Here is a 25,345-nt window from a genome sequence, read left to right as displayed (position 1 = left end):
TTTTGAGAAGAAATTTGGTTAGACCCTTCATGACTCAACATTTCTAAAAAGTTCTACATCCTCGCCACTGTCCTTGTCATCAGTGATCATCTGGGCCTACTCACTAATGGAACAAGATATGCTTCCAGTGTATTTCTTGCAAATCAAGATCAATATCCAACAGCTGAGCTTCATTCCCTATCTTGCTTACAATTAGCTCAGTTGACTGGACAACTGATCTGCAATGCACAATGACCCCAACAGTGTATGTTCAAATCCTGCAGAGGCTGAGATCCCCATGAAGAACTCTCCTCCTCAATCCCTCCCCTTGTGTGAGGCAACCCTCAGGTTTAACCAACAGTTGTCTCTCTCTGATGAAAGCAGTCCTATTTCTGGTAAGTTTATGGTGACGTTGAATTATTTCAGCAAGTGTGGGAATCAGGTGTTTAACAACTATCTTCCTCTTTCCTATGTCACTAGCCCTTTATCTGATCCCACTGGTACAGACCCCACCCTGATATGCCCTTCAACAAAATGAGGTGCTAAACAGAAATGATACTCTGCATGTTTTGCATTAAAACATGTTTTTCCCTTGCTCTAAGGATGTAATCAAAGAGGTTGTTACTGGGTAATAAAACTATGCAGTGCAAACTGAGATTATTTCACCCATGTTAACTCTTTGCAAGAGATTTCCAATTTGTCTACTTGCTTTAGTCCCCTCTAGTCCTCAAATGTTTTCCCTTGTCAATTATTTATTCAGTTCAGAATGGTTATTTGAATTTTTTTTTCACTGATATGCCAGATCTTGTCGTGCTGCATAAGGACTGTTTCTTCATCCTTCTCCAGGTTTTGTATGGCAATTAGTTTAAATATATATTACCATCTTTCCATTGGAAGCAGTTTCTCCTTGCTTAATTATAACTCATTTTTGAATGCATGAAATAAATCCCTTTAACTTTCCAACATAAACAGGAAATTTATAGTACAGGAAGTGGTCATCACAACAGCAACTTATCTGAAGCTCACTTTCAAACCGGAGGTATTGTAGTAGGCAGGGCTACAGACCTAAAGTGCATCATTGAAGATTTGATGAATCCCTAAATTGCAAAAATAGACCATTTAGCCTGTCGACTCTGCTACCCCTAACCCCATAATCCATGGCCAATTCAACTAACCTGCACACCTTTGGACTGTGGGTATTAACCAGACTACCCGAAGGAAAACAACACAGACAGCAGAAGAACATGCAAACTCCACAAAGATAGGCACCCAAGGTAGAATCAAAGTCAGGTCCTGACACTGAGGCATACTGAGCCACTGATCCTAGTATTTTTAAACATGAGGATTTTTACTTTACCACCCTTTCAAGCACTAAGTTCGGGTCCTCAACTTTCATACAAACAAGGAACAAGAGGCAGTCATTCAGCCCTTCAAGTCTGCTCTGCTGTTCATTAAGATCATGGCTGATCAGATTTTAACCTCACCTTTACATTCCTGCTTATTTCAACTAAATCACCTGACTCTTCTCCACTCCAGAATGTAGCCTTTCCTCATACAATCCACTTATTACTAGTATTATTCTAGTAAACCTTCTCTGAATTGTTTACAATATATTAACATCCTTCTCTAAGTATGAGGACCAGTCCGATACAGTCCTGCATTGGAGGTCACCCATTCATTTTATAATTAAAATATAACCTTCCTAATTTGTATTTAATTCCCCTTACAATAAACTATAATCTGTGAGTTTTCCTGATTACTTCCTCTAACGGCACACTAACCCTCTGGGACTCAAGCATTATGATCCTGAGAGCTCTGTAACCAGAAGTCATTTAGCTCTGCTTCATTTTATTCTGCCAAAATGGACAATATCACACTTAGAACACTACAGCGCAGTACAGGCCCTTTGGCCCTCAATGTGACTTTGCAACACTGTACTCCATTTGGCAGATATTTGCCCACTGACAACCTTTGTAGCTCCTTATGTCCTCAACTCAATTTCCCACTTTTCTTTGTCTAATTGCTCATTCCATCCCAGTCCGTACTCTTATCCAAACAAGCTGAGAGAACATAAAACCTACTGGATACTTTTGACACCCCTACCCTGCCTGACCACATCAAACCACCCTAAGAGCTCTGACTGCTTCTTGATAAGAATAATCCAAGTAACCTTTCCCCTCCTTGCTGCATCAGTATCTGTAGTTCAACCTCCAACTTATAAACTCCTGAGATGAAGCTGCTTGAACTGCACTTAATACATAGTTGTGCGCACCTTGGATCACAGTAGTATCCTTCAGCTCCCCCATACTGCAGCTTTGACACACCTGGACTGCCATTCTTAATGTGTGAATTTTTAGTTATATTCTTCACCTTGTTGCTTTCTATGTATAATATGTATTAACTTTACCACTCATATGTATGCTATGCTAAAAGTTGAGAAAATAAGCATCAATTAACAGACTCATTTCTGATAAATGTCTGAAGCAAGTATTGAATTGATATTCGGTTTAATGTTCCTGCCTTCAAATCCTCCCTTTTCAATAACAGTCAATGGACTTTGTGTTGTTTCTTTCAACAACAACTGACTGCAGACCAGTCTGCCTCACTGCAATGCTGATTGTAGGCCACTGCTTCAATACAATAGGGACAGCTGACCACTTTTCCCAGCCTGCCTTGCAGAGCGCTTCAGGGAACATCTCCAGGACACCCACACCAATCAACCCCACTACCCCATGGCCCAACATTTCAACTCCCCCTCCTACTCTGTTGAGGACATGCAGGTCCTGAGTCTCCTCCATTGCTGCGCCCTCACCACCTGACACCTGGGCAAAGAATGCCTCACAGCGCCAGAGACCCGGGTTCAATTCCCACATCAGGTGACTGACCGTGCAAACTCCACACATTCTCCCCGTGTCAGCGTGGGTTTCCTCCCACAGTCCAAAGATGTGCAGGTCAGGTGAATTGGCCATGCTAAATTGCCTGTAGTGTTAGGTAAGGGGTAAATGTAGGGGTATGGGTGGGTTGCGCTTCGGCGGGTCGGTGTGGACTTGTTGGGCCAAAGGGCCTGTTTCCACACTGTAATGTAATCTAATCAGTAATTTAAACACTTCAACCCCAGGGCATCAATGTGGACTTTACCAGTTTCCTCATTTCCACTCCCCTCACCTCACCCCAATTCCAGCCTTCCAGCTCAGCACCATCCTCATGACCTGTCCTACCTGCCAATCTTCCTTCCCACCTATCCGCTTCACCCTCCTCTCTGACCTATCACCTTCATCCCCACCCCCATCCACGTATTGTACTCTTTGCTTTTCCAGCACCGCTCTGATCTAAACTCACTATGATGGTGACTGCTGGCTATTTTTCCCAGTGAAGAAATTTCTGAACTCCCTTCTAATCCTCCTGCCAATTACTTTAAATCAGTGTCTTGGCTAATGAACATGACATACCTTCTCTGCTGTCAGGAGAACAGAAGTCTCTCACTCATCCCTAGTACCATTAAGTTGATTTCCTCCTTAAAATATATTGCCCAGAATTAAAGACAATATTCCAGACAAGGCCTGACTAGTGTTTTATAAAAAGTGATTTAATGCATCACTTTTTATCCAAATTGTAATTACTTGGTGCATTTACAATTATATGGTAAGATGCTTGGTGTTGCAGTTACAATAATCCCAAACTCTGTTCAAAGTCCAATACTTACTCGGATTAGAGGAATGATTATAGAGACTTTTTCACAACATCCAAATACTACCAAACGAATAACCTCTCAGTAAAAGGCAGTTCAAAGTTGCTTACATAAAATGTAAACCTCAGAATCCAAATAGAATGAATAAATGTTTTATTGGCATGTTACTCAATTGTGAACAGCATTGGCCATGAAAAAATACTTTAACCAAAAAGAAAACTGTCTCATTAAAAATTGAGACCACTTGGGAAATCAGAGGAGGGAGAAATGGCGATGGAGATTATGCAGCAGTTAAAGTTTCCAATTCCTAATGCTCTTCAGTTAAGTGTGTAAAGTGAATCTAGCCATGAAACAAGCTCATCATCCTAAGTGTTTTCTTTTGAATTGTTGAAAATAAATTCACACTTAAGATGAACTACCTCTCAAGTCAATTAAATACAGCAGAAAATTAAAATCATTCCTTGCTTCTTCATGGAACAAGATTCACAAAATAATTAATCTTTGATACAGGATCACAAATTATATTACACATAATTAGAAATTAGGTGCCTCTAATGTTGGTAAAAACCAAAGTTTGAGCAAAGGCATGAAAATTATTAATACCCAAATACCAACTGAATAGATGAGAAAGAAAGAAAGCACCTAAAAATGCAACAGTTCAAGTAGCCCTCTAATACTATACCTTTTGTGCAGCATTTGCATGGTGTACGTGCATGAAGTGTGTACCTGGACATGTGGTGTACATGTTTTGTTTGCATGTGGCTTGTGTCATGTTTGACATGTCCACATGTGCATCCACGTACTCCTAGATGCCAGAGGCATCTTCAGCCAAGATTCAGTTAACTTATGTCAATCTGCAGCTTATGTCGATGCCTGTACATTCACAGAAACAATACAAGGGCTGGAACCTCAAAATCTACAACCTGGGAGACAAAAGTAAACCCATCATAGTCACTACAAACAAAATGAGTGAGTGCAGATTTATAAAACCCACGCATAGAATTCCAGGCCAGGTAAAAAGTTGCTGATAATATTTGTTCATTCGATTTATAATGAAGAATCACCTCTCTCTACACTGCTGATGGTACTCCATCGCCATTAATCAACCATCAATAGCTCCCTTCCCTAACCCATATAGAATATGCATTTTTTAAAATTTATAACGTAGGTGCACACTTATGAATAAAATAAATGACAAATTCTGAGGACTGTGCACAGCTTTTATTCAGCTACAAAATCCTCTTTAGGCAGAGGGGTCTAGTATTTCCAGCGAATATGTGCAGAGTCCACATTATCTTCAATCATTTTAACCCCATTTTTTGCACTTCCCTTTTAACTTTACAGTACAATAGACTATAGTGCACGACATGATTCAAAGTCAGACAGTGATCCCCAACGGGGCACTGGGCTTCTGATTGGTGGCCAATCAGTGCTGGTGTCATTAGGTACACCTAATGATAAATGGGACAGCCACAGGAGTTCTACACAGCAGTGGTGAATCAGATTTCGGTTCCAGGGATGACCTGACCAGGGAGGGCCAAGTCTCAGTCTTGGCTTGAGTCTTTGCTGGGGCCGCCATCCAGATAGATCTTCAGTGCTTTCTCTTTGCGAGGTGAGTAATTCACCCGGTGGCCTGATTTTTGAAGCCGGCTGCTTTCTTTCTTCAGTAGCCCGTTGCGTTGCTCTTCAGTCATCTCCATCTGAGCCTCTGACTTGTCCCTGCAAAGGAGTGCAGAAAAACTAACTAGAAAGCTGCCAGGAATACACTTTTATTTAGAACGATGCACCTTGAGCTTCTTGGTAAAAGTAAGGCATACGTCAGGATAATATCCTGACATAATTTTACCTACTGCAATGAAATTGCCTTTTAAAAGTAATACATTAAAACATTTATAGCAGGTCTGTTTCTACATAGCTGAAGCCAAACACAACATTTGATCTGGAATTAATATAATGAACAATTAAACCTAAACCAGATAAAGCAATTTCACGGTGGCTCAGTGGTTAGCACTGCTGCTTCACAGCACCAGAGACTCTGGTTCAATTCCTGCCTCAGGCAAGTCTGTGTGGAGTTTGCACATTCTCCCAGTGTCTGCATGGGTTTCTTCCGGGTGCTCCAGTTTCCTCCCACAGTCCAAAGATGTGCCGGTCAGGTGAATTGGCCATTCGAAATTGCCCATAGTGTTAGGTGCTTTAGTCAGAGGGAAATGGGTCTGGGTGGGTTACTCTTTGGAGAGTCGGTGTGGACTTGTTGGGCCGAAGGGCCTGTAGGGAATCTAATCTAATCTCAAAACCTTCTATGGAGATTCTCCAATACATTCCAATTCAAATTCAAAGGAAGCTATGAGTTGAAGTCCCACTCCTAAATCATGAGTACAAAAATCCAGGCCGTCATTCCTGTGCAGTACAGAGCGAGCGTTGAAGCATTGGAAATGTCATTTGGATACAACATTAAACTGAGACACTGTTTTCCCTCTCAGGTGGATGTAAAAGATCCCACAGTATCATGCCAAAGCAAAGCAGGAAGTTCTCGATGTCACTGAAACTGATCACTTGGTCTTTATTATATTGCTGTTTGAGAAGGACTTGCTAAGTGCAAATTGTTTGCTGCATTTTCAACATTGTAACCGGTGACATTTCAAAAGTTCTTAAAAGTGTTTTAAGACATTGAGATTGAGATTGCAAACTCACTATACAAAAGCAAGTCTTGTGTTCATCCAGATAAGGACTATTCCAACAGATTAGTTATAACTGCACTGCAGTTACTAAAATGAAATGTTAAAATGCCCTACTCAGTTTAGTGAACCCATTTACCTGTAAAAGATGACTGCTCCATCATCACAGATGTAAAGTGGCCAAACATTCAGAGTTGAGACTTTAGGATTCCAGTCTAAGTCCTGGTGAATTTCCAGTACTGAAATATCACATGGGAATGTTCCCCGGCCCTGCACAATACATAATATGAAGTGCTGTTAATAAATGATCAGTGATGTGCATTTAAGCTCCCTTAATGCTAATAAAAGTAATTAAATTAAACCACTGAATCACAAAAGTACTATTTCTGGAAGAAGCATACTATTGCAGAAGACTAGGGTTTGGGAAGTGAGGGGGATAAAATAGGGGAAAAGGGAGGGGAAGATTTGTGTCTCACTTTTCCACAAAAAAGCAACATGTCAACACCTCTTGTATGACTTTGCAGAGTGGAATAACTCAGATTATGGATCGATCTACTAATGCATTAAAATATGATACAGTGTAAGAATGAGATGGAAGAGTGGAAAGAGGATCAAGCCAGCAAAAACCTGTTGACTGTGTGCCTGTTTCCACACTTTAAAAATGACATGACATTCTACAATCAATTGTGTTCAGACAAACTGAATGGTTACTTTGAGCCATTCTTTTTAAACTACTCACCTTAGCAAATTCTATGCTATCAATGGGAATTTCACTGATTGCATGTAACTGTTAAACAAAAAATACAAAAGATCAGACAAAAAGTTCTTACCATATGCACGATTACTACAAAACATTTATCCCACAACTGGCCTGATCAACTTTCAATGTGATTATCTTTGCTAACTGGGCATCATATTTAAATGCCAAACCAGTATCAGTTGTCATCATCACTTCAAAAGCAATAGTTGTTAAACGGTACAGTTGCAACCTGAAACTTTTTTTTCTCTTTTAGTAATTTGGACCTATAATTTGCCTGATTACTTTGGAGCAGCAGTGGCCATAATTGACAGCTCAAAGTGATCAATTCCAGAATCTCTCAATTTCACGTGCTATGGACTAGGCCAGACCACTCAAAACATTCTTTAGCAGGCAGCCCAGAACATATCTTTGCAATTTGTTTCAGTAAGCGTACTGTGAAAATTACCCAGATTAAGTTAGCGAGGTTGACTACCAGGTTTAAAACAGACAAAACATTTATTCACAAAATGAAAGACTAAGAACAGAATAAAGAATGCCTACAGAACTCAGTCTATCCAAACTAGACTTCAGTATGTTGTTCCGAATATACACAATAGTCCCAATAAGCAAACTCTCTTTAAAACATAGTACAAAAAAGGATCACTTGCTTACCAGTTGATGTTAGAAGGGCAGAAGAGAGTGTTTCCACACAGCTCACCGTTAAATTCCCAACCAGTTCTGGACTGAACTAAACTGCTCAGCTCAGCTGGAGAGCTGACCACTCCCTTTTCTTTATAAGGTCACTTCTAAAACATGACCACTTTGGCCTGAAGTCTCATCTGTTTACATATAAACAAAAAGGCCTCTCAATGCCCTTTAATCACTGTACCAAACCAGACTGATTGGAGCCCGGCCTGGTTTATTACCCTCCTGAAAAACATCAAGGACAGAGTATCCTTGAGCCAAGGAACAGCTTTTAGACAAAAAAGGGACTGACTTTGTGACACGCACCTCAGATGTCAATCATCTAGCTCTGTGCACTCAAAGCAGATCTTAAGTACCCCACTTAATTCAATTTCCCTATAATTTCTACATTTGCTTCAACATTTCTGCGCTGGCTCTTAGAAATAGCAATCGATTTTAAAATTTTAACTTTTTGAAATATTCATCATTTTCCTTTTAAGAGTAGTTCAATAACTTTCTCGAATTGCAATCTTACTTTGTCTTCACATTTCTTTTTGGAGAATGACAAAACATTGTCTTAATGTCAGTGAAGGTTTAAATTACGCAAACTTATGGAAATCTTAGCACTCATTTGCCTAAACCTCAATCTTTCCTAACTTTCATGTAGCTATATCCAATCCATTTCCCTCATCGCCCATATCTATTATCACCATAAGTAATGGTACTAGATTTGTCAAGCACCTTTGAAATTCATGTTAGCTTCTAACTATGTTCTCCTTATCTGGACATACGAGTGACATATGTAGCAAATTTTAATCTGTAAAATCTTTCTTACCATGGAAGCTAAAATGGCTAAGAGCCATCAAAATGACCACTTTGTAAATGCAGTCATTACATTGGCCACTCCCCTGTCCTTTATCCCACATCCACGCTCAATGTAGCTCTACGGCCTCTATTTTTCTCTCCTTATTTTGTCACTTATAAAAATATTGTTGAAATAAAACTCAGGACAAATGTAGAGATTCAATGGACTTGCCTTCATGTATGAAAGCAAAAGTATCTATGGGCTTTGATATTGTTTTGCTACGTTAGAGGGAGTTGTTACATTTATCCCTACTCCAATATCAAGTTCTGATTGTCATAACCAAGATTTATAACCTTCTGCACCAATTAATTTATTTAATATTTATTTATGGGATGAGGGTGTTGCTGTCTCAGCCAGTTTTTGCCATCCCTAAGGATGAAAGTTTCCTTTCCTATAAAAGGACATTAGGTTTACCTAGTATACTTCATTCAGCAATTTGCACAATGTAAGAATGAAACAATATATGGCATAATTTGGTAGGAACATGAATTGAAAATGAAGCTTGGTGAGGGACAATCTTTAGCCAATGATGATAAAGGAGTGAGAAAGAAACAGGAATGACAGGGTTAATTGGGGTCAAATCAGATCAAGAAAATGTAGTAAGAGGAGGAAAAAAAAAATTAGATTGACAGATTCAAAAGAGACAAAGGGAGAAGTAAAACAAGTTGTAAAATCTTTTAAATCTCTATTAACTATCTGATGGAAATGAGATTGATCAGTTAAATTATCTTTGTCAGCCAGAGGATAATTAGCATTGCTTTAAAGAACATCATGGTATTAAAATGTTACTTGCACTGTTAATCAGAAGCACTAATTTTCTGCAGCATGTTTAATGGGGATTTAAATTGATAATTGAGCAAGTTCCATTTGTGTAAACTTAACAGAGGAGTGGTGTACATCAGCCAGTTAGCTCTGAGGATTTGCAACATGTGGCATATCGCTTGACCATCTAAACACACTGATCAACCTACAAATTAAAAACAGCATGCATTATTAACTGCTATTCTTCAAACAAGATTTGGCTCATTATCAAAGGAGCTCTGCAGTTGGAAAATATCTGAGTGTCTAATGAAACATCTCATCAGATTTCTTTTGTTAATAAAGAAAGAGAATGGCTGTTTGAAGTGACAAACCTTCTCTTTCAGCTCCTCAACACTACTGCTCTCTAGGACAATTTCTTGAAAGGGGTCCAGCTTCATGCAGGACGGCCTCCACCGTCTGGTCAAAACTGCCAACTGTGACAGGGACTTCATCTTCTCAGGCTCTGAGGGTTAGACCAAAAGAACATAACAGAATTTCCAACAGCACTTGTTTATCACTCTTCAGTGCATCTTCTTTCCACTGCACTCTTATTCACCATTGGATCACTGAGAGTGTATTATATTCTAAGAGAAACAATGTAGCTACTCTCCAAGTTTAATACATCTCCTAGCCCGACAACTCACTGAAGAGGATACAAACAGCAAACTAGTAGAAACATAGGCACCTCCAAGCCTTCCCTATAGATTATTTATCCTGGCCAAGATATACAGCACCATTCCTTCACCCTATCAAAAATAAAAAATTCCCTCCCTACCACCACTATCTGAGCACTATTTGTACAAGCATAGCAGTGTTTTAAGAAGGCAACCTACTTCCACTTCCCCAAGAGTCAATGAGAGACAGAACAACTTTCATTGCTTTCTTTTCCCCAAGTCAGATAAAAAAATTATCCAAGTCACAAAATCAAATATTTGTAAGTAGTCAAAGCATTTTGGACTGAAGTTAAGAGAAATTTCTTCACACTGAGAATCTTTAGAATTCATTCACTAGAAGGTTATATGGAATCCCTACAGTGTGGAAACAGTTCCTTTGGCCCAAGTCCATACCAACCCTCCGAAGAGTAACCCACCCAGATCCATTCCCCTACATTTACCCAAGACTAATACACCTAACCTACACATCCCTGAACACTATGTGCAATTTAATATAGCCAATTCACCTAACCTGCACATCTTTGGATTGTGGGAGGAAAACAGAGCACCCAGAGGAAACCCACGCAGACACGGATGCAGAGTTATGGATGCACAGTCACTGCATATATCAAAGTTTGGGAAAGACCTCCCAGAGAATCACATTTCACATGGCATGTATGGAATTAAGACTAACAAGATCAATCATATCATAGAAGCCCTACAGCGTGGAAACAGGTTATCTGGCCCAACAAGCCCACACCAACTCTCCAAAGAGTAGCGCACCCAAACTCATTTGCCCTACCCTATTGCTCTACATTTCCCCTGACTAATGCACCTAACCTACACGTCCCTGAACACTATGGGCATTTTAGCATGGCTAATTCACCTAAACTGCATATCTTTTTGTGGGATATAGGTAAAGTAGTGTTACTTCTGCAATCATAATTACTTATGCAAGGTAAATGCACCCACACCAGTGTATAATTGTTTCAACCAAGAGCTTTAGATTTTTTTTTAAGATTACTTAGTGTGGAAACAGGCCCTTCGGCCCAACAAGCCCACACTAACCGCCAAAGCGCAACCCACCCAGACCCATTCCCCTACATTTACCCCTTCACCTAACACTATGGGCAATTTAGTGTGGCCAATTCACCTAACCTACACATTTTTGGATTACGGGGGGAAACCGGAGCACCCGGAGGAAACCCACACAGTCAACAAGAATGAAAACTATGTGGAGAAAATATATAATTGTTTTTGTATTAGCTAAAATGTGCATACAAGAATGAAACGTGCCTGCAAACAATGGTAGACAAATAGATAAGGTGCTGTGAGGATGTAGGTTAAACCAGATATGCTTGTATAAGCAGTAGTTGTAAGCATCTGTTTCCCACTTTTGTAAAAACACAGAAACAAACCCCAATTAAAAGGTCATAAGGATCAATATGGTTGGGGAAAGGGAGGAAATGGCACAGATGGAGGAAGTAGATAATCGTGAAGAAGGATATACCTAACAATGGGCCACAGCACAATGTGGTGAAATGGCCAAGTAAAACTTGTACTTTGTTATGCACAAGACTGGATAAGGCAAGAGATAAACAATAGTAATGGGCACTGGGTTGGGAGTAGTGAATCCTATATAAGATATGTACTTGCTAAACTCTGGGTGTCCTATTCCAGGCACCACGCTTGCAAGTGTATAATAAACATACCGATTGTTTCAGATCTTGTCTCGGACTGAAATTATTGAAGTGAGTGAGCTTTGTTTCTCACATTTTGGACACTAGGAGGAAACCCTCACAGACATGGGAGAATATGCAAACTTCATACAGACAGTCGCCTGAGGCTGGAATTGAACCCAGGTCAAGGAAGTAGACTCAATTGGGCATATGAACTATTCTATGGCTCTCATCACCCTTCCATGAAGTATCTCCCTAACGATACTTCAGGAGCATCTTCACCATAATGACTACAGCAGTTCAAGGTGATTCACGGCTAACTTGGGGTGGAATATAAAAGGCAGTAAACATACGCATCTCCAAAATGAATTAAGAGATTAAAAAGATCCCATTATACAACGCACAGATGCTATCAATTACTTCTTGACCTGAAGGTTACACTGAGGGTTGAGTACATCGACAAGCAAAACAAGCAACATTTGCAATGTCAACACAGAGAGATGAAATTAAAAACCAAAGTAATTCAAACCCAGACCAGATGTGAAGCACAGACAAAACTAAGTGTCTAAAAATGCAGAACATTAATTATAACTGCCCGTAAAATTAAATAGGCCAATGGCCTGCAGAATTAGAGCAGCACAGTGGCTCAGTGGTTAGCACTGCTGCCTCACAGCGCCAGGGACCTGGGTTCAATTCTAGCCTCAGGCGACTGTCTGCGTAGAGTTTGCACATTCTCCCTGTCTGCATGAGTTACCTCCGGGTGCTCTGGTTTCCTTCCACAATCCAAAGATGTGCAGGTCAGATGAATTGGCCATTCTAAATTGCCCATTGTGTTCTGGGATGTGAAGGTTAGGTGCATTAGTCGGGGACAAATACAGAGTAGGGGAATGAGTCTGGGTGGGTTACTCTTCAAAAGGGTCACTGTGGACTTGTTGGGCCAAAGGGCCTGTTTCTACACTGTAGGGATTCTAATTCTAATTATAAATTTCTTTGCAAGGTAACCCTGATCACCAACACCCCTGTTCATGTCAACCTGAGTAGGTCAGGTCCCTCAAAGCCTGAAGTTGAAGAATTCCTATTCCGATATTTAAATCCCATCAAAAGTTTACTACTCTTCATCTTTGTAAACTCCTCCAGCTTATGGTACCCATGATTTTCCCAAGACACCAGAGTTAATGAAGTAGATTCTGAAAGGTAGACAAAACGTTTATTGATTATCTAACCAACAAAGTCTTATTGTCATGTTTCATTGTTGTTTCAAATTATTTTAGAAAATGATCAAAATATTAGGAGGACCAAATCTATTGACTTCTGTACCCCATACAAATGGTTTTCGATCTACTAACTACAGTTCTCTCCACTGACTGAGGTTGGACCTGACTTTCTGTAATATGGCATGTTACATGATCATGAACTGAGCTTCCTGTATCCTCTCTAGCACCAGGATTGTCTGTGCCCACATCAGTAACATTGCCCACTTTTGCCTCAACTCACCTGTGACTGAAACCCTAAACCATGCCTCAGTCACTTCAAGGTAACTATTCCAATGCTTTTCTGGCAGTTTCCCATTTATCATTTGCACCAAAATTCTGCTGCTTCCATCCTAACGTGCATCAATTACTCCATTATCATCTTGTGCTTACATCCTAAAGCCTTCCTCACTGACTTCTAGATGCCACAAACCTGACTTTAAGTTCTATCACGTATCAAATCTCTCTACTGCCTCAATACTCCCCACTTTTGTAAGATCTTTCAACCATACATCCATCTGAAACATTTGCACTCCTCCAATTCTTATGCACTCCGATTTACATTGTGCTGCCATCAGTGCAGTGCCTTCAGTTGTTGAAAGATTAAGCTCTAACATTTCTTCCACCTCTCTACTTAATGACAAAATTCTTTAAGAGCTACTTCTGTGATCCTATGATCTAATTTCTCATTAAGTGGCGCAGTGTTAAATTTTGTTCATTAATGTTTCTGTGAAGCACCTGGGGATTTTTTTTTTAAAAAACATTAAAACTGTTTTATATAAAAATTCTTGTTGAAGCAGCATTACCATTAAGTGCCTCAAGGAAAACCTCCCAGTTAGTGGATATGTTGATATCTTCCTCATAGATATGATAGTCCAAAAAAATTGTCCCAGGATTTTTCCAGGTTTTCTTCCTCAGTCTAAACCTATTAAAACACAATAGAAATTATCAGCGAAGGGAAGCTTTTTATTTTTAAAGTCAAGTTATATTGCGTTAATGTATTGACAATGTAGTATTACGAAGGCAGCCTGAAAATGAACAGCTTGGTCTGACTAGCTCAATGTTTTTCAATGAATTTTGCATTAGTTATTAACAACTTAGAGGCATATAATATTTAACAAAAAAAAAGAGAACCACTTTGTTCCCATATAATTTATTCAAATCAACGTAAGTTGCTTGCAATAATCTCTGTAATTATGTCAGTCAAGTTTCAGTAGCTAATACTTTCAGGTTTGAATCAATCCTGAAACTGAAGTATATTACCTAAGCTGACATTTTTAGTCAAAACTGAGTGTGTAGTGTCAAAAGTGTCACCTTTTTAAAGAGGAGTAGAAACGATATCTCCCGCAGCACGGGCTAATATTTGTTGCTCAATCAACATCACTATAAACAGTTTACCTGATCACTTATTACACTTCTGCTTGCGGAAATTGGCTGCCCTATTTCCCTTTATGATTTTCCTTCCCAGGTCACAGACACATGAGTTCTTCATTTTCCAAACAAACTTGCAAAAACTACCTTAAGACCAATGACAACACTGATTCATGGTGGGAATGAAACTAATCAAAGCTGCATGTGAGCAAGAATGACATCAAGGAGCCCAAGCAAAATTGAGGTAAATGGAAATCAGTAGAAAACTCTGCACGAGTTAGAATCAGAGTCATACAGCACGGAAACAGACCTTTCAATCCTACTTGTCCATGCTGACCAAGTTTCCCAACTAAACTAGTCTCATTCCCCTGCATTTGCCCCATATCCCTCTAAACCCTTCCTGTTTATGTACCTGTCCAAATGTCTTTTAAATGCTGTAACTGTACTTCATCTACCACTTCCTGTGGCGGTTCATTCCAAATATGCAGTGCTCTGACTGAAAAGGTTGCCCCTTGGATCCTTTTTAAATCTTTTCCTCTCACTTTAAAAATATGCCCTCTAGTTTTGAACTCTCCAACCTTAGAGAAAATACCTTTGCTATTCATCTTATCTATGGTCCTCATGATTTTACAAGGTCACCTTCAACCTCCTATGCTCCAGTGAAAGAAGTCCCAACTAATCCATCCTCTCCTTATAACTCAAACCCTCCAGTCCCATCAACATTCTAGTAAACCTTTTCTGAACCCCCATCCTATTTACTAATCTCCTTCATAGAGCAGTGACCAGAACCACACACAGTACTTGTAAACTGGCCTCACCAGAGTCGTGCACAACCTGAACATGACGTCCCAACTCCTAAATTCAAAGGTCTGAGTAATGAAAGCAAGCATGTGACACAACTTTCAAAGAACTGAACCTCTAGGTCTCTGTTTGACAACACTACCCAAGGCTCCATCATAAACTGTGCAAAACCTGCACTATACAGCCTTGTCAATTTGTTGAAGATCTAAGATCAAACCCAACAGTTCCTTTCCAATTGTGGAGCATTAATTGATATATATCAAGTTGGTGAGGAGAGCAGGGATAGAGGAAAGAGAAATTAACTATGCAACAGGAGTGTATAAGACTGGTAGGGAAATTCCATCAGCAAAGCCTCTGCTGCATTCTACAGATTCAATGGGAGGACTGTCAAACAAACCTTACCGTTCTTCTTGAAGTCATCTCCACACGATTTCAGACAAATCTCCTGCAGAACCCATTTCAATAAGACTTACACCATTTCAATGGCCAATACATTTTTATAGAACATAGGACAGGACAGGCCAGGCCTTTCGGCCCTCAATTTCGTGCTGACTTTTTATCCTACTCCTAGATCATACTAACCTACATACCCTTAACTTTACTATCATCCATGTACCTATCCAAGAGTTGCTGAAATGTCCTGAATGTATCTGACTCTACCACTACTCCTGGCAGTGCATTCCACGCACCCATCACACTGTGTAAAGAATTACTTCTGACATCTCCCCATAACCTTCCTCTAAACACCTTAAAATTATGCCCCTTCGTGATAGCTATTTCCACCATGGGAAAAAGTCTCTGGCTATCCACTCTATATATGCCTCCTCTCATCATCTTGTACACGTCTATCAGTCACCTCTCAGCCTTTGTCACTCTAATAAGAAAAGCCTTTGCTCCTCCAACCTTTCTTCATAAGGCATGCCCTCCAGTCCAGGCAGCATCCTGGTAAATCTCCTCTGCACCCCCTCTAAAGCTTTCACATCCTTCCTATCACATCCGACCAGAACCAAACAATATTTCAAGCATGGTCGAACCAGGGCCTTATAGAGCTGCAGCATAACCTCGTGGCTCAAACTCAATCCCCCTGCTAATGGAAGCCAATACACCATATGCCTTTTTAACAACTCTATCAACTTGGCTGGCAACTTTGAGGGATCTATGGACATGGACTGCAAGATCCCTCTGTTCCTCCACACTGCCAAGAATGCTGCCTTTAACCCTGTAATCTACAGTTAAATTTGACCTTCCAAAATGAATCACTTTGCACGTTCTACTCCCAACAGATCAGTTTTCTCAATTCTCACATTACCAGAATTCCAGGGGAGGTGAAAGAAAATGTTAAGAAACTCAAAATTCCCTTTAAGCATAGCAGCAGACATTAATGAGTGAAGGAGCCTGCTATCAATCAAAATGGCAATTGTTTGACCAAGCTGCATCATACCTCTTCAGGAGAAATGGTGCAAGAGAAGGTAAGATAAAATGGAAACAAATACTTCCTTAGACCAAACATGAAGGAAGAGAACATAGCTGTTGAAGGGCAATCAACTCAATCCCAGAACATCTCTGAATGAGTCCTCAAAGTAGTGTTCTAGACCCAACCAGCTTCAGCTGAGTCAATGACCTTCTTCCATCACAATGTCAGAAGTGGGACATTCACCAATGATTACCCAATTTTCTGCATCACTTATGACCACAGAGAAAGATGACGGCAGCAGATGCATGGAAATATCATATCTTCCAGATTCCCCTCAAAGTCAAACATTATGCCAACTTGGAACTATATCGCTACTCCTTCACTTTCATTGGAAGAAATTCCTGGAACTTCTGCCTTATTAGCAATGAAAATGCACCAACACCACATGGACTGTAACGTTTCAAAGCAGTGAAATCACTTTTTCAAGAGACAACTGAGGATGGGCAATAAATGTTACCCTAGTCAGTGACATTTGCAACTTGTAAAAGAATAATTTTATTTTTAAAAGTGTTTAGTGATGCTTGCATTCACAAAAGGCATCTTGTGTAATGTGAAAACAAAAAGAAATTCTAGAAATATAATGCTGAGCGTGGAAGACAAACACTTGCAAAATCTGTGGTCACAGAATTGAAAGACTCCAGCTCATCTTTCTTCAACCCTCTGGCAGAGATTCAATGCAGTTAAATACAAAAGAGACTGATAGAGCTTAAAGAAAGTGTGTCTCAGGTGACGCTTCTAGATGCCACACAATGAAGATTGTCCCTCTGTTAAACATGAATCAAATCTGCACATGTAAAAGAAACATGGAATTTGAAAGGCAGAGGAAATGTACAATAAAGCTAATTTTTATTTATAGAAGAGCAAATATATTCCCGATTTCTGCCAGCAGGCCCATCAAGTTACCCAACAAGTAATGAAAATTTCCTTTCAATCTATGAGATGTTAGCAACTGATACAAAATTTGGCAACAGTAAGCAAAGATGATGCTCTTATTGGTGCAGGATGACATGGGCAAACTGTTAATTTTTAGCCCAACACTGATTCAAACTTGTTTCTTCCAGAATAATTCCAACTACTATTTTAACAAAATAAGGGACAGTCCTTTAAGGAATTGTTTTATTGTGCTCACAATTGTTCAGTGATAACATTTGAAATTCAGTTTAGTTATATTTAAATTACTGTTTAATGAATTTCTTTTCTGGATCATTTATCATTATCAATCCAGTCAGTTGTACATATCTCCACACCCTACCAGAAATGACAAAAGGGATTGGAAGTCTTTCATGCCTACTTCATTTTCTTTGCTAGACTAGATAGAAATCTTACCTCTGCTAATATCTATAGAATTTTACGATAGTCTTGAACTATCTGAATTCTATATGTAAACCCAGAAAACCAAAAGAATATGATACATATGCTGGAAAAGACAAAATGGAACAAATGGCTTTCACTCATGTTGTCATCTCCTCTGACCAGGTGTTAGTTACTCTACGAACAAATACTAATAGGCATCTGGCTCCTGCAGATTATTACAACGTAGATCAATGGTAATTCGTACCTGTCAATACAAAGATCTAACCCACACTGTTCTCTCAGCTGAGGAAGGAGTTCCTCCTTTGATTGGCGCACCGTCATTCCTTTAGCAAACACAGCATCGAGCAGAAATTTACAGGGCTGCAATATAAGAGCACATAGAATATACTGATAGAAGTCTTTTCTTCAAACATAATTCTGGCATTGGAATTTTATTGAAGCCCAAAAATATACAAATCTCAGTTTTTTCCTGATTAAATTCTTCAGGTTATTACAACATTTTTTTCAAGGTCACCAAATACAATTGAATTTGTCGCTATACTCCACCCATTGTTGGCCACTAATAGTTTCCATTAACATGTATTCATTCTCCTAGGCTGACCGTTACCCACTCCTTTGCCTGTCCAGCTGTTCTGCTCTCTCTCTGTGTTCAATGTCCACCGATCATTCAGCCCTTACCCTCTACTACCATCCTATCTTCTGCATGAAAATTCCTGAGGGACAGGATGTACATGTATTTGGAAAGGCAAGGACTGATTAGGGATAGTCAACATGGCTTTGTGAGTGGGAAATCATGTCTCACAAACTTGATCGAGTTTTTTGTAGTAGTAACAAAAGATTGATGAGGGCAGAGCAGTAGATGTGATCTACATGGACTTCAGTAAGGCGTTCGACAAGGTTCCCCATGGGAGACTGATTAGCAAGGTTAGATCTCATGGAATACAGGGAGAACTAGCCATTTGGATACAGAACTGGCTCAAAAGGTAGAGGACAGAGGGTGGTGGTGGTGGAGGGTTGTTTTTCAGACTGGAGGCCTGTGACCAGTGGAGTGCCACAAGGATCGGTGCTGGGTCCTCTACTTTTTGTCATTTACATAAATGATTTGGATGCGAGCATAAGAGGTACAGTTAGTAAGTTTGCAGATGACACCAAAATTGGAGGTGTACTGGACAGCGAAGAGGGTTACCTCAGATTACAACAGGATCTGGACCAGATGGGCCAATGGGCTGAGAAGTGGTAGATGAAGTTTAATTCAGATAAATGTGAAGTGCTGCATTTTGGGAAAGTAAATCTTAGCAGGACTTATACACTTAATGGTAAGGTCCTAGGGAGTGTTGCTGAACAAAGAGACCTTGGAGTGCAGGTTCATAGCTCCTTGAAAGTGGAGTCGCAGGTAGATAGGATAGTGAAGGCGGTGTTTGGTATGCTTTCCTTTATTGATCAGAGTACTGAGTACAGGAGTTGGGAGGTCATGTTGTGGCTGTACAGGACATTGGTTAGGCCACTGTTGGAATCTTGCGTGCAATTCTGGTCTCCTTCCTATCGGAAAGATGTTGTGAAACTTGAAAGGGTTCAGAAAGATTTACAAGGATGTTGCCAGGGTTGGAGGATTTGAGCTACAAGGAGAGGCTGAACAGGCTGGGGCTGTTTTCCCTGGAGCGTCGGAGGCTGACGGGTGACCTAATAGAGGTTTACAAAATTATGAGGGGCATGGATAGGATAAATAGATTTTCCCTGGGGTCGGGGAGTCCAGAACTACAAGGCATAGGTTTAGGATAAGAGGGGAAAGATATAAAAGAGACCTAAGGCAGAGCGTGGTATGTGTATGGAATGAGCTGCCAAAGAATGTGGTGGAGGCTGGTACAATTGCAACATTTAAGAGGCGTCTGGATGGGTATATGAATAGGAAGGATTTGGAGGGATATAGGCTGGGTGCTGGCAGGTGGGATAGATTGGGTTGGGATATCTGGTTGGCATGGACAGGCTGGACCGAAGGGTCTGTTTCCATGCTGTACATCTCTATGACTCTATAAACAACCTTTTCCTCATTATCATCAGTTCTGAAAAAGGGTAAATGGACCTGCTAACTCGATTTCTCTCCATAGATGCTGCCAGACCTGCTGAGATTTTCCAGCAATTTCTATTTTTATTAATCAGGATCTTGCCTGGTTTGGAGTGTGTAAGCTATCAAGAGAAGTTAGACAAACTTAGATTGATTTTGCTACAGCATCGGAGGCTGAGGGGAGACCTGATTGAAGTGTATCAAATTATGAGAGGATTGGATAATTGGAGTCTTTTTCCCAGGGTGGAAATTTCAAATTCTAAGGGTATTGGTTTAAGCTGAAAAAGGCGAAAGTTTAAAACAGATGTGCCAGGCAAGTTGTTTTTTACACAGAGGGTGGTAGGTGTCTGTAACACACCAGGTGAAGTTGTAGGAGCAGATACGATCACAATGTTTAAGTAGTATTTAGACAGGCTTCATGAACATGCAGGGAACAGAGGGATACGGACCACGTGCAGACTGATGGAATTACTTTTCAATGGCATCACAGTTGTACAGACATGGTGGATCAAAGGGCCTGTTCCTGTGCAGTACTGTTCAGTGATTATTCTATAATCTATGATTTAGATTTACAGATGTGATTTAAAATCATATTTTACGAGTCTAGTGGCAAACTCCTTAACTGGGCTGCTGTTCATTTGTCACAAAGGTTATACTGTAAACTGACTTGAAGTACAGCACAAGATATTTGGAAGGGGGTGGATTCTTCTTCTTTGGTTGAACAGAAGGATTTACGGAATGGAAGGAGGGCACCCTGTCTCTTGGTATCTACACAATTACTCCCCAACTAGGTCTGCTTTTGATCCACTGATAAGTTAACTTTTGGGGATGCCCCCTGACAAAGCTGTAGCAGACAGTGTTCACCAGCAACACTCTAGTTCTGAAAAGTTTTAATTTGTGGAAGTTGCTTGACTGTGTCCAGCTATTATCAGCCCCTTACGGTATTAAATACCGTGTGACAATGGAATGATATTTTGAAGTTTAGTTACCAAATGGCACTGAAAAAGCAAAGTTGTGAAAATTTCCACAGGCAAATTCTTTACATATTTACTTATGGAGTTACTTCAGTCAATTCTCTGCCCAAGCAGGAATTCTAAAACCAAAATTAACTAGGTAACTTTTGCATACTTGTTGAACTGTGATTTTATACACAAAGTTAAATTTTGCTTGAATTCAAAACATCTTAAGATGTAGTTTGAGGGACATAAGATTTTGAATAATGGCCACGAATACCATGACAAGGCAGAAATCACATTTCTTTATTAACTTTATCTAACATTTAATCCTGACATGATCAGTTGCCAAGGTAATTATAATGACTTCTTTAAGCAGTAAGAACAGTATTTTTTGAGAGAACGGAAAATTACCTCATCTATACCTAATTGACATAAGCTGTCCATCATGGCTCAGTGGGCAGCACTCTCAACTCAGACGGAAGGTTGAGGCTATTGAAAGGAAGCAGGAAAGCGAAACTGCTGCAGAGGATCAGGTCTGATCTTCCTGAATGATGGAGCAAACTCGAGGTACCAAACGGTCTGCTCCTATTTCTGATCTTATGATTCAAGCCTATTGCAGAGACTGAAATGTAGAAGCTGAACCAGGAATCCTAGTGCTCTCACAGATTAAAGACTAAATGCAAACCTATTAGTCATTGAATGTAGTTGAGTCAAACTAATCAATATTACCTCGAGATCATTCACTAGTAGTTGGTACACTTTCACACGATATTCTCCTTTCCGTAGAGCTCTTCCAAGTCGAATAGTCACCTATGGATATATTTTCAAATATTAATTTCAATTTGACACAGCTATACTCTTAAAAGATTTATACAGTTATGTAATGCTTGACTGTAACTGGTTTCCTATGAATAGTGCAACAAGTGAGGAGTGGCCTTGTTTCTCCTAGCCTCAGTACAGAACATACAGAACTACAAACAGCACCTTTTTGCACATGAACATGTGGAGATCAGCCACCTTAGCCTCTAGGAAAAGGTGAAAAGTGAAATAATCCATAATTTTATCTCAATAAACATTCAACTGCATAATGTCAAGGTATAGATGGTGGGTAACTCTGCTGCCTCAGTTGAAAATTTTGCTGCTGGTATTGTCCATCATCACCACTTAACTATATTGGCTCACATTCCATCTGTTACTTGATTTCTTACAAAAATTGTATTCAAGTCTCAGACACGCTTTCAATTGTCAGAGTTCTAAACTCTAGAATTCCCTCCTTAAACCTCTCCTGAAAAACCTCAATGATCAAGCTTTTGGTCGCCTGCCCTGATGTCGATGTCATTCAGTGCCAAATTTCCACACTTGTGAAGAGCTTTTACTGCATTAAATGGACTCTATAAATGCAAACTATTACTGAGCAAGACTGGATTGTTGGAGGTTTGCATATTTTCCTGACTAAGACTAACCTGTGCGGCAGGGTTACAAGGGCATGAGAAGTGTCTGAACTCCTTCAAGATATTTGCTGAACTTTTGAAAAAACTCTGAAATAGCGACATAAAGGAGAAATATGATTTTAGTCATTATTGACAAGCTGGTGCTTTCTGGAATTCCCCTAGTGTCTTAAGTTTCAGTGCAGAAAGTTTGATAGAGGGTTCCTGATTGGACTACAGATCACTGACTTTTAGCCTTTTTGAGCTAGGAAGCATACTGCAAAGGCACCACTATCTGTGATACATAATAGTGGTTTCCACTAAGAATAATCTTTACTAAAGCAATATAGTACTGGATTCATAAGTCAGTTTAATATAGCTCAGTTATAGTATCAAAACTTTAGTAATATTAGGCACATTTTAAGGTGGAAGCAGGATGAAATCTCTACACTTCATACATTTATTTGAACAACCAGTATCTGCATTCTATTAAAGTGCTAAACAGTTAAGCAACAAGTGCATTCAAAACAAGTGACATGACATGTTTTCTCTAGAGGAAATATTATTCTCTTGACGGCATTTGAATTTTGTTCTATCATTTTCTGATCTGGCCTTTGGTCAGATGAGTGATGTTACACTGAGGAGAAGGTTATGGGAAACAATGTCATTGTGGCAATGTTGTTAAGACTATAATCCAGGTAATGTTCCAGAAACTCAAGATTCAAAACACTGGCCTCTAGAACTTGAGGGGCAATTCAGTTTGAATTCAAAAACAAGATCCAAAATTAAAAATTGAATGATGACCATGAAACCACTGTCAATTGTCATAAAAGGCCACCTGGTTCACAAATGACATTTAAGGAAGGAAACCTTTTGACTTTATCTGGTCTGGCCAACATGCGATTACAGACCCACAGCAATGTGGCTGATTCTTAACAGTCTTCTGAAATGTTGTATAATACCACTGCCTCAAACTGGAATGAAACTAGACAGACCCACTGGACGTCACCATCTTCAATTTTTCCTCTATGACACACACCATCCTGACTCGGAATGCATTGCTATTCCTTCAGCACGGCTGCATCAAAATCCCTGAACTCCCTCTGTAGCAGCATTGTCAGTTTACCTACATCAAATAGAATACAGCAATTCACCACAACCTTCTCAACAGGAACTAGAGCTGGGCAATAAATATAGCCACACCTCACGAATGAAAAATATAACAAATCCCTGTTCTACACATTATTTACAAACTTGGGGAAAGAGGCAAGTTTGTAACCTACTTACAGGCATCTGCTGCATCTGTAAAAGCTGGGGTAAGATTTGAACTTTGAATGCACTGAACAGAAGAAACACTAAAGAGGACAAGACATAGCTAATAAAACATTTCAAGTTAAGAGACTTCAATATTGTAAATGGGAAAAAAAAAAATCACTTGGAATTGGTTCATGATATTTTAAAAAATCATTCATGGGATGTGGATATCGCAGGCGAGGCCAGCATTGACTGCCCATTCCTAATTATCCTCAAGGTGTCAAGTCATTGGAAAAAGCACAAAAAGAATTTGTTCATTCAGGTGCCAAGCTAAGAAACACTATCTGAAAAAGTCCTGGGAAGTGAGTTTTCAGATAATTGTTTTTAAAAATGTGGTTTAGGTGGATACATCATAAGGAACATACAATATTAGAGAAAAAGCAGGGCACTCGAACTATAACAAGAACTTGATCATCCCAAGGTGCTTCCAAGAAACAAAGCAAAACTTACCAAACAAGGCAAATTTAGTGCAGCTGACCAAAAGCTTGACCCAAAAGATGGGTTTCAAGGAGCATCTTAAATCTGAGGGATAGACAGATTTATATGCAGGATATTCCAGAGAATAAATACTTTTTCAAAGGATCTAGGACAGCCACAACAGGTCAATTTGATTTTATGCATGTTGTCAATTTCTGTGATGTTAGGCTCTATGAAACATTGGTGAATTGCTCCAGGATGCAATGCAGAAATTCACCAAGGCTTTACAGACAGCACCTTCCAAACCCATGACCACTACCTTTAAAAGGATAAGGACAATAGATACATGGGAACACCTAAATCTGCAGGTTCTCCTTAAAGCCACTGTCAAAGTTGTGGGTGAGGGTTCATGCAATGTGCAGACGATCAGGAGCTGAGGACTTGTTTCAGTTGCGAGGGGGGAATAGGTTGCAACGTCAATTGGGATAATGTCTCAGAAGAGATGAGTTATTGCTTTTTCAAAAACTATTAAACTTATAAACCGGCTGCAGCACATCACTATTACCCTTAACTATTTATCTGCTAATCACATTGAGAAACTGGGGTCTCAGTAAACAGCATCCCAAACTGATCATCTTCTTAATTAATCTGTACATTAGATGTCAGAGATTTTAACCTTTCTATTTAAAGAAAACTTCTGAAGCCCCTATTTTCCTGAATGGTCATCAGCCTGAAGCAATAATTTGTTTCTCTTTACACAGATGCTTACAATTTCTGCCATTTTATTGCAGTGTTAACATTCTCAAGCATTTTGCTTGTAAATAAACAACTTCTTGTTAGTCACTGTGAAGAGTTCCTGATTCACTCAATCCCACTTAATGAACAGATTTAACACGTATTTAATGTGCATGTCTCACCTTGTTGTCATCAGAGAATGAGGAAAGAGTCTCGTTTAATCGAACACTCTCGAACTCCTGATTGTTAGCATAGACCCGGAAGACTTTAAACTGGGATGATGGAACTCCAATAAATGGCTCTAACTGCTGCTTGAAGGCCGCCAGTGTGATGCGTTTATCAACAAACACCAACAAACCTGTAAGAACAAAGTTAACATAAAAACCTGGCACAGATTCCCCAATTGCATTTTAACTCATTTGATCAAATCACTTCCAAACATTTACAGTTAAATAGAGATT

At 39.7% G+C, this 25,345-nt stretch overlaps 1 protein-coding gene across 4 annotated transcripts in view; it reads right to left on the bottom strand.

Annotated features, from left to right (window-relative positions):
• Window positions 1-3,803: 3,803 nt before the first annotated feature.
• Window positions 3,804-25,345, bottom strand: part of usp47 (ubiquitin specific peptidase 47) — a 184,091-nt gene continuing 162,549 nt past the window's right edge. For all 4 annotated transcript variants that reach the window (XM_072592475.1, XM_072592477.1, XM_072592474.1 and 1 more), the window contains 8 exons: window positions 25,067-25,242; window positions 21,721-21,801; window positions 18,218-18,333; window positions 13,820-13,938; window positions 9,764-9,894; window positions 7,082-7,129; window positions 6,482-6,612; window positions 3,804-5,386 (listed from right to left, as the gene is read on the bottom strand). In XM_072592475.1, the coding sequence (XP_072448576.1) occupies window positions 5,212-5,386; window positions 6,482-6,612; window positions 7,082-7,129; window positions 9,764-9,894; window positions 13,820-13,938; window positions 18,218-18,333; window positions 21,721-21,801; window positions 25,067-25,242 (977 nt within the window). In that variant the 3' untranslated portion in view covers window positions 3,804-5,211. The remainder of the gene's footprint in view (window positions 5,387-6,481; window positions 6,613-7,081; window positions 7,130-9,763; window positions 9,895-13,819; window positions 13,939-18,217; window positions 18,334-21,720; window positions 21,802-25,066; window positions 25,243-25,345) is intronic.

This window comes from Chiloscyllium punctatum, chromosome 22, assembly GCF_047496795.1.
Source record: "Chiloscyllium punctatum isolate Juve2018m chromosome 22, sChiPun1.3, whole genome shotgun sequence".
Classification (NCBI taxonomy): Eukaryota; Metazoa; Chordata; class Chondrichthyes; order Orectolobiformes; family Hemiscylliidae; genus Chiloscyllium; species Chiloscyllium punctatum.
The sequence above is the reverse complement of the archived record's forward strand: the minus strand, read 5'-3'. Positions and strand labels throughout refer to the sequence as shown.